At 41.9% G+C, this 9,658-nt stretch overlaps 1 protein-coding gene across 1 annotated transcript; it reads right to left on the minus strand.

The window, feature by feature from the left end:
• Window positions 1-306: 306 nt before the first annotated feature.
• tacr1b (tachykinin receptor 1b) lies at window positions 307-4,354 on the minus strand. The gene is made up of 7 exons (XM_026297837.1): window positions 4,130-4,354; window positions 3,431-3,606; window positions 2,456-2,650; window positions 1,220-1,370; window positions 869-1,065; window positions 671-771; window positions 307-413 (listed from the first exon to the last, which is right to left on the minus strand). Exons 1-7 carry the CDS (start codon window positions 4,352-4,354, stop codon window positions 307-309), a joined length of 1,152 nt encoding a protein of 383 aa, XP_026153622.1.
• Window positions 4,355-9,658: the final 5,304 nt, after the last annotated feature.

The following is a 9,658-nucleotide window of genomic DNA, read 5'->3' on the forward strand; positions in this document are numbered from 1 at the left end:
GTAAACACAGAGATCGTCAGCAAACGGTGCAACTTCTCCCAAACACTTTGATGCAACATTTAGTCATTCTGGGCTGTGATGTGTTTGCTGTTTCAGTCCGGATTAAAATTTGATGTGCATGTTCCTCAGGGTGATTTGTAAGAACTTTCTCTCTAGTAAACTGTGAGTGGACATTCTTTGAGGCTGAAATATCATCAGTCCTCACCAGTGACGAACCACTTCCCCCTGTCCTCAGCTTGTGGAGAGATGCATCTGAGCACATGGATGTCTCGCTGTGGTGAAGCTCCTCATGTTTTCCTGTCCTGTTTATTCCTCCACCTCCTTCATAGCCTCTTTACTTGTCTCCTGTTCCTTTGTCCCATCCTCTATAATTAGCAGCTCTGTGACCTGGATGCTGCAGACTGAGCTCTGCCCTGCACACAGTCGAAACAAAAGGCTAATCCTGTGCAACACGTGCTAACTTCACACACACACACACACACACACACACAAGCACACACACAGTGTCAAAACCCAACTTGGCGTGACTGTTGCTAGGAGAAGCCGAGGGTCATCGTGGGAATCAAGTGTTGAGGCCACACTTACGCAGAAAAATGAAGTGCAGCAGTGTGAGGCCAAGTGCTTCTATCGGCCGTCTGAGGTTCAGATCATAGAAATATTTCCTCTCTACACGCCGGTGTTTGCAGGCAGCGGGGGGACTTGAGCTGCAGCTCTTCCTTGGTGACAGTGGCAACGCAGCAACAAAACACCTGCTGGAAACCTGCTCTGAACCTGCAGATTCAACAGCATGACAGAATTAGGGACCCTAACCCAGTACATTAAAATGTAGGGCTTTTTACCAGCAAAACCTTTACAGTGGATCTCCTACCTGCTGTTGAGGCAGTAGTAGATGATTGGGTTGTACATGGTGGAGCTCATGGCGAGCCACATGACGGCCAGGTAGACCTGCTGGATGTAGAGCTGCTCGAACAAATCGGGGAAGAACTCGTGCAGCAGGAAATAGATATGATAGGGCAGCCAGCAGACGGCAAAGGTGCACAACACCATGACCATCATCTTCACCACCTGCCACAGGAAAACACGGAGACGGGGCCGTGGGGTGAGTTTAAAATAATCTTTTTCAATTTTGTTGTTTTAATGCCGGGGTTAACACTCCATTAAATTAAGTGATGGGTTTTAGTACCTGACCTGTGTGTGTGTGTGTGTGTGTTTGCTGCACCTTGCGTTTGGAAATAAGCTGCTCCTTGTAGTGTTCAGATGAGTCTCCGGGAATCTCACTTGCCCAGAGGGTGATGCCCACAGTTGTGTACGCACATCCCATAATGCAAAGGGGCAAGAAGTAGATCAGCAGTGTCACACACACATAGTATCTGCAGCAAAGGTTAAAAATAACAAGAGCAAAGGAAAAGAGAGATGTTGGTGTTTTATCACTTTCTACCCAGATAAATAGACACAAATCATCATTCAAAGCAGATTATTTTAGGTCTCTGAACATGTCGTGAGGGGAACTAATTATTCATTTTGACACATCGCAGTGAGATGACATTGAGAGTGATGAAGTTGTCAGTTTTTTGGTGAAATGTAAACACAGAGATCGTCAGCAAACGGTGCAACTTCTCCCAAACACTTTGATCTAACATTTAGTCATTCTGGGCTGTGGTGTGTTTGCTGTTTTAGTCCGGATTAAAAATTGATGTGCATGTTCCTCAGGGTGACTTGAAAGAACTTTCTCTCTAGAGCCATCCTCAGGTCGACATTTAATTTATCCAATTTGAACAAAAACCTGCAAAACTAATGCTAGCACTCTAAAATGATAAGATAAAACATTATTCCATTATCTTTCGTTGCTCCTATAAATAAATGACTCTGAGACCCGTCTGCTGTCAGATCATGGACTTACATGTTCATTTCATGTTCACATCAATTACTACACAGACAGACGCATCAATGCACACACCGACACAGTAATGATTTCTCATTTCTTTCTCTGCCTCGACAAATCAGAACCCCTGAATTAAAGATGCTTTAATTTCCAGAGAGGTGGAGAAGGTGTGTGAGGGAGGCAGGCATTAATTCTAGACGCAAATTAATCAAATTTAACTCCAGGGAGTTATTTCAGAAGGAATTGATGAGACATGAGAGATGAGATTTCTGCAGCTACAGGGCCTGTTTCTTCATATTCTCAATTAATCCCTCAAGGGAAAGATTATTACACTGGCTGAGCTGCACTGCAGCCTCACTACTAAAGCAGCAGCTATAGTTGTAGTTATAACAGCTAAGTCAGAAACTTTATTTTTGAGAGTTTGACTGTAAATAAAATAAATTACCAACCAAAAGAAGCTAGAGCAGCCTCAACAGGAATGGGGAAATGCTGAACTAATCCTTTAATAATTAAACTTTCAGGAACTTTCTGTGGGTTCAGGTTTACAAAGGCCTGGTTTTCGGCTGTGCTCACATCTTCCTGAAGTCCACAGTGGTGTATTCTGGCCACTGGATGTAGCAGATTGTGCGTCCAGGCAGCAGGTTGGTGGAGGAGTAGTAGTACTGAGGGTAGGCCAGAAGCAGAGCCAGCATCCAGATCACAGTGATCACCACACAGGTCTCTGTAGAGGACAGCCTCTGCTGCAGGGGGTGGACAATCGCCATGTATCTAACAAACACAACATTTTGTTTAGTAGCATTTCACTTTTTAAATGATACTTAGTGATGAGAAACATCCTCGACCTGTTGGAAAAGGCACAACAGCTGTTTGTTGTGTTTATTAGAAAGGATGACACTGTGTGAAGTCTATTTACAGCTGAACTGTTTTAGTGGTGACCTGTCCAGGGTGGACCCCTGCCTTTCACCCAAAGAGAGCTGGGATAGGCTCCAGCAGATCCCTGAGACCCAGGTTAAGGAGTAAGGGGGTACAGATGATGGATGGATGGATGTTTTAGCCAGTTAATTGTTCCCGGCATTTTAGTCCAAAATAAAATATGACAGGTCATACCTGCTTGACCCTTCATGTAGTTTACATGTGAATTAGTCAATTAGTCCAGTACTATCCTAAATATCCCTCCCTGGTCCAGAACTGTAGACTTAGGTACCACAGGGCTGCAGATATGTGAAGAGAAAGGTCTCCCCCACAAAAGTCAAGACAAACTATGAAGAATCAAAGATGGTGCCGGACTCCGTCCTGGTAGCAGCAGTGCTACAGATGAATAAATGCAATAACTATTCTAATCACTAGTGTTGGTGTAAATTAGCTCCCAGTCAGCAGTGGACACTCTCAGGGCGGTGAGCAAAGAAGAAGACCCATCCATCTTTGATTTCACATGTTTTTGTCGACTTTAATTTTGTCGACTGTTCTTTCACTACGGCACATCAGGCTTCACTGTGCATATTCATGTACATACATACACTGTGCAGTCCCTGCAGAAAACACACACACCTGTACAGAGCTATGGCCGTCATGGAGTAAATGCTGGCAAATATGGCAGCAATGGGGAAGAAGTTGTGGAAGTGGCAGTAAATCTGACCGAAGTACCAGTCGTTGTGAACAGCGTAGACAAAGTTGATCACTGTGTTGAACGCTGAGATGGCAGCTTCAGCAAAGGCCAGGTTCACCTGCAGACAGTGACAGATTGGCAGAATTACAGCTGCAGCTCCTGCCACAATACACACAGACATATAATCAGGTTTCATGGAGCTGTTTGTTAGAGTCCCGAACACATTTTAACAGTGAGGATCAGTCTGACATTTAAATTGTGCCACATGTGCTTTAAACAAACAACAACCTGAGACACACTGAAGGTGTTGGGGGCAGTAATAATAAAAATCTGCCTCTGGTGTGTGAATGAGAAAGAGAAAGGGGCTTGTCCTGATCAGTAATAAACATAGAGCTCTGATAGGAAGTGGGTTTAATAAAATGCAGGGATTCATTGTGTTTGCATCCTCACATGAAATATCTCTTAATGCAATTTAACCACCAAGTCAGTCAGCCAATAGGATTTATTGATTCCATCTTTAAATTTCACGTCTAGTTTCTCCAAAGAAAACTCAAAAGAAAAACAAAAGTTTATTTTGTCGTTTTTTTTTTGAGAAAATATCTGATAAGTAATAATTTATGTACATAACATGCCGCACTTGCCAGAAAGTAATTGGTGACGGTCCTCATGCGTTTGTGCGCCAGAATAATCCAGATAACCACCACGTTACCGACCACAGACACCGCAACGATGCTGCAATAGGCGACAGCCCACAGCGCGACCTGCCACACCGGCTGGACGAACTGGTTGAAGCCTTGGCTGCAGTTGTTGGAGACACTTGTGTCGTTTGTGACGTTACAATCGGTGGCGCCGTAGTCGAGGTCCATCTTCAGGGCATCAGAGTGTTCGGTGAACTGGATGGTAAAACAGACCAGGGTCCTGTTCCTGGAGTGGATTCTTCCAAGGAGGGGAAGCTGCTGCTGCGATGGTGGGAAGAGGTTTTGTTTTGTGGCCGGATCGCCTTTACGCACCGCGAAGACGCGCAGGACATCACCGCCCCAAAACGCGCGACGCAGCTCATCAACCAACACTTCTTCAGGTTATTTAGCACCCGCACCTCTCTGTGCACTGTGCTCGCTCCCCCCTCACAGATCACACCAGAGGACTAGTCTCAGTCTTGTCTGGCGCGCACAAAACCGTTCAGCGTCTGGACCAATGAGACTAAGGATTAGTCCCTATATCGACTTATATAAAGTGATGGATTTAATAGATTACCAGTATGTACATAGTATATAACAATACATAGTTTATAGCCCAGCGCTGGAGACATTTCAACATCTGTAACTGTTCAACAAGACAAAACAGCTGTAAATGTAAAAGGTTTAAAGTTATTGATAGAAAGAAACAATAATCAACACTTTGACAGGTCCTTAAGTCTGCTGACAAATAGATTATAGTCTAAATCATTTAATAACGGGCAGCACAGTGGATTAGTGGTTGGCACTGTTGCCTCACAGCAAGAAGGTTCCTGGTTTGAAACCCATCAGTGACCTGTCCAGGGTGTACCCCTGCCTTTCACCCAAAGAGAGCTGGGATAGACTCCAGCAGATCCCCATGACCCTGGTTAAGGACTAAGCGGGTCTAGATGTTGGATGGATGGATGAAAGATTAACGTGCACCTGAAGCTAAACATTTATTTTGTTTTATTTCATTTAAAGGCCCCGTGAGTCGTGAGGCCGTCAGATTGTGACCTAATTGTGTGTCAGCTCAGCAAAGTAATGGAAACAGATATGTGGTGCTACAACTTGTCGCATCAGATTGAAGCTGTTAGAGCCACTGCAGGGAAAACAGAAATTCAGCCTCAGTCGTCACCTGCTCCCTCACAGCTGCTGTATCCAGCAGCAGCAGGGAGCGAAAGCTCATGTCTGAGCAGGTGATGAGGAAAGACATGAGCAGAGGAGAGAATTCGCCCGTTCATCTGCTCGGCTGCCTGAACACCTGCTTTCATTTCAAACTCAAATTAAAAAGTGGGAATAGCAGCAACGTGCTGACACAATTAGACGGCTGTGATTTGAATTTCACAGCAAATGGAAAAGAACGTGAGAAGTTACCTGAGGCGTTCGAGCACGAGGAGAGTGGAGGGTTCAGAATAAAGTGTGGCACTAATGTTCATGTCCACCTCAGACAATGAACAATGATGATCAACGGTTTGATTTTTATCCCAGATCCCACCCTTCCATGGGTTTCAAACCAGGAACCTTCTTGCTGTGAGGCAACACAAAACCACTGCTCCACTGTGCTTCCTTATATAGCAGCTACAGATTTGGCTTTTTTTAATATCTTTGCTTAAAATGTTTTTATTTTATTTGGCTTTTAACACATTGTCGAGTCTGATACTTTCTTTTGATCATTTTATTTATATTAAACTGCTGAATTATTTTTTTCTTTTATGTGAAGGACTTTGATCAACTGGATGTTTAAAGTGATTTGATTTAGAGCCTAAATATTGATCTTAAACAAAGTGAAATAAAATGTCGCCTAAATGAGAGAAATATAAATATTTCATCAGAAATGTAATTTAACAATAACCGCACATCCTGTTCATGTACTGCACATCCTGTTTACTAGTTTTGCTATTTTACTAATTCAAATATAAAATTATATGAAGGCAGCTCTGCCACATACCGAGACTTTTAATACTAAATATTTTACTAACATCAGACAATCATCTGGATATTCGTCTAATTGTAAACAGACCTTATTACGCATGCGCGACATTTTCCAACGTCAGGTGCAGCCAATTAACGCGAGAATCGTTTGATTATCACGCAAAACTTGGCGTTAACGTTGAGAAGGACACAGTCACGGTGTCCGGGGATGTTTTTAGTTTAGTGGGGGATTAGAGATGGAGCAGCCTGGATGACTGCTGTTTGTGCTTCACGTCCATTAACGTCAGTGTCCAGGTGTCCATCCAGGTGGCTGCTCCCCGCGTAGGAAACACACACGGCAGGTAAAAAAACAAACAGGTGACAGTACATTTGAATCATTCCTGTGGTGAGAAGAGGCTTTGGGAATCCTGCAGCATTAAAACATTAATTTTATAATGATTAACATTATGATTAATATTTTAAATGATATTTAAATTGGTTAAACATTAATAATTAAGTGTCTAAATGGTCAGTGTGAACAAGAGACCACCCCAGGTGCAGTACTGGGCCCCATCAGTTCAGATTCAGAGATGTTGTGTTTGTGGACCTGAATCTTTGTGTGCTGGAGGTTTCTGCGCTTAGTAAAAGTCAAAACCATTTACATGTTGACATAATTATTGCTTTTTAAAATGGGTCTAAAACAGGAGCAGCTGTGGATGGACGTTCTTTGTGGAGGTAACACTGAATGTTTTGCCCCAGCAGTCTCATTTACTCTAACATCTACATATTTATGGAAGTTGGATCCTACAGAAATAAAAGTTTTTTTGATTCAAAACTCTGGACTGAAATCAGGTTTTGTGGGATTCTTCACACTTCGAGCATTTAGCTTTTTTTGAAAGGTGTGTGTGCTATTTTATTGCATCTTGAAACGGTTTATAGCATCGAAAAGACAAGAATCTAAGTGATATATTGTTTGTGCATCAGCTCGGTTGTGTACGTGGCTTTAAATTGTTAACAGGTTAACCCATCAGGTAGAAGACACACTAATGTATGTTTTGTGTTTTTGAGTTTTTGGACTATTACCTTTAGGCACAAAGTGGAGAAGAAACACACACTTTAACTTTGTTCTGAGAAGATTAGAACCACAGGGTTTTGCAGTTTATCTCTCTACTGCCATAAAAAAAAGACATTAACTGAAGATAAACTGTTGTGCAGGATTTCGTGGACAGACTGAGCTGAGGCCACTGCTGCTGGAGGTGCCGAGGAGCCGCTGCATGATTTTGGATTCTCCACGTTCAGATAACAAGATGGTGTCTTTATTTTTTTATCATTACCCTCCTTCTTCCTTTCTCTTGGTTTTACTGCTTCTATTTTTTATTGTCTTATTGCTGTTTTTAGTTATTATATAAAGGTTGTAGTAAGTAGTGCTATAGAAATAAAATTGCCATAACATAAACACACATGACACTTCAAAATAAAAGTTTTTCAGGGAAAATACTCAACAGCTAATGGGAAAATAAAGAATCACCTGCTGCTTTTATGAGTCAGACTAGGACAGAAAACAACAGCCTGAACATAAACATGATCACCCCCATGCATGAGGACTTGTTGCTTTTGATTATTATTTTTTTACTCATAATTTTTATGCAGCAGATCACAAACTGATTTTTGTATCTTATTTATTATGGGTTGTATGAAGGTAAGAAGATTCCTCACTGTTAGAGAAATTAAAATGTTTACTCTCCTGTGACCTCCTATGACCTGATCCACCTGACTTTAGTATAACTGAAGCACTTCTGAATGGGGCCTATTGTGCATTGTAGAAATATAATTGTTGCTCTCAGTGAGCACAGTTTGCTCTAACCTTGACTATTTGATAAGGGCCCAGATGTCTTTCTGAGAGAAATCCCCTCCCTTTTGTATTTCCATGAAAACTGATGTGTTAGGCAGCCAGTGATCCTCATGCTGTACCAAGGTGCTGTGTGACTGTTACTCCTTGCAAGTAAAACTTCTATATAATCTTACCGAAGTTCGTCCTCTGAGTCTATTTGTTAAAAGAATTTACCTAACACTCACAATATCTAGACAGAGATGTGTTGGGTGAAGTGCAGCCTCAGGTTAAATCTGATGCTCATCTGGGAGAGGAAACGTGTTTTTAGAGTCATCTAGTGGTGAAAAGCTGCTGCAGCTCAAGCTGGAGTCAGATACAGTGAAGAGGGTTGTGCTACAGCGTTTAGCATGGCTCCCCCTAGTGGTTCCTCTGTAGAATAACACATGTATCAGATTATAAAAGCATTTATAGTATAAATAGGATCAGCTTGTATGTTTTATATAAAGTCTTAAACTGTAATTACATCGCTGTAGTAAAGAATCAAAGCAGTTTAAAATACTGCGTTGAAATACTGAAAGTACCTCAGAGACTTTTGATTAGTACAGCACTGACTTAAGTCTGTGTAGTTACTTTCCACCAACACTGGCTTCAACAAATGGGGGCTGCACAGAATAAAATGAACACACAAACACACACACTCTCTCCAAACCCCTGCCAACACGCACACACACTTTAGCAGCATCCAATACTCAGACTGTCGATACAGTCATTGAGAGCAGTTTGTTGAGGTTTAGTTGCTGCGTTTTGCTCCATAGGTTTAACACGGAGTGTTAACATCAGTGTTATTTTGCTTTTTGTGCTTTGTTTCAGTATTTTTACATCATACTCTTCATTTCTCATCTTGGTTGTCTCGTCTTCATCGCTCACACCAGGTAAGACCTAATCATTTTAAAATGCAGTGTCAATAATGGGAAGTATGTTTTGTTCTTGATTCAGAAGAAAAAAACATCTGTTTAATCAGGGTGATCGATGCTGTCGTGTATTATTGTGCATTTTCTCAGTGTGTTAACTGATTTGATCACATCAGTCTGAACATAAAAACAAGCGTCGTTACAGGTTTGGAGGGGGGAGTGTTGAGCTTCACACTATCAACGTCTTTACGTGTTTGATTTCAAGGTTTTCTCAAAAATGTAGAGAATGTTTTCATTTAAGACACTTCACAAGAAGCTGAATGCACTTTGAAGTAAAATCCTTTGTGTTGCCAAATAATGTAGTTTTCTAAGTAACTTATGAGATTGGTGATACTTTGTATTACACAGTATTGTGTTTATGGTGATTTGTGTATCGCTGCTTTGATATTTGACCCTATATCTTCTAAGACGTCAGAGATATTTACAGCAAAAAGCCATCCACTTTATGAACGAAGGTCATAGTCATGTTACTGGAAAAAAACAGGACGTACTAGTCCCAGACTGTCCGTCTGTGGACACAACCACATTAATCTTTATAACAAACACCACATTTAAAAAAAAAAAGGTACTTCATAAGCAGCAGTTCAATAGTATAACCTGGAGGCTCTGTCTTTAGAGCTGTGATTATCAGGTGTGTGTGTGTGTGTGTGTGTGTGTGTGCGTGTGCGTGTGTGTGCATGCGTGTGCGTGTGTGTGCGCGCGCGTGTGTGTGTGTGCGTGTGCGTGTGTGTGTGTGCTCGT

Source organism: Mastacembelus armatus, chromosome 12 (assembly GCF_900324485.2).
Source record: "Mastacembelus armatus chromosome 12, fMasArm1.2, whole genome shotgun sequence".
Lineage (NCBI taxonomy): Eukaryota > Metazoa > Chordata > Actinopteri > Synbranchiformes > Mastacembelidae > Mastacembelus > Mastacembelus armatus.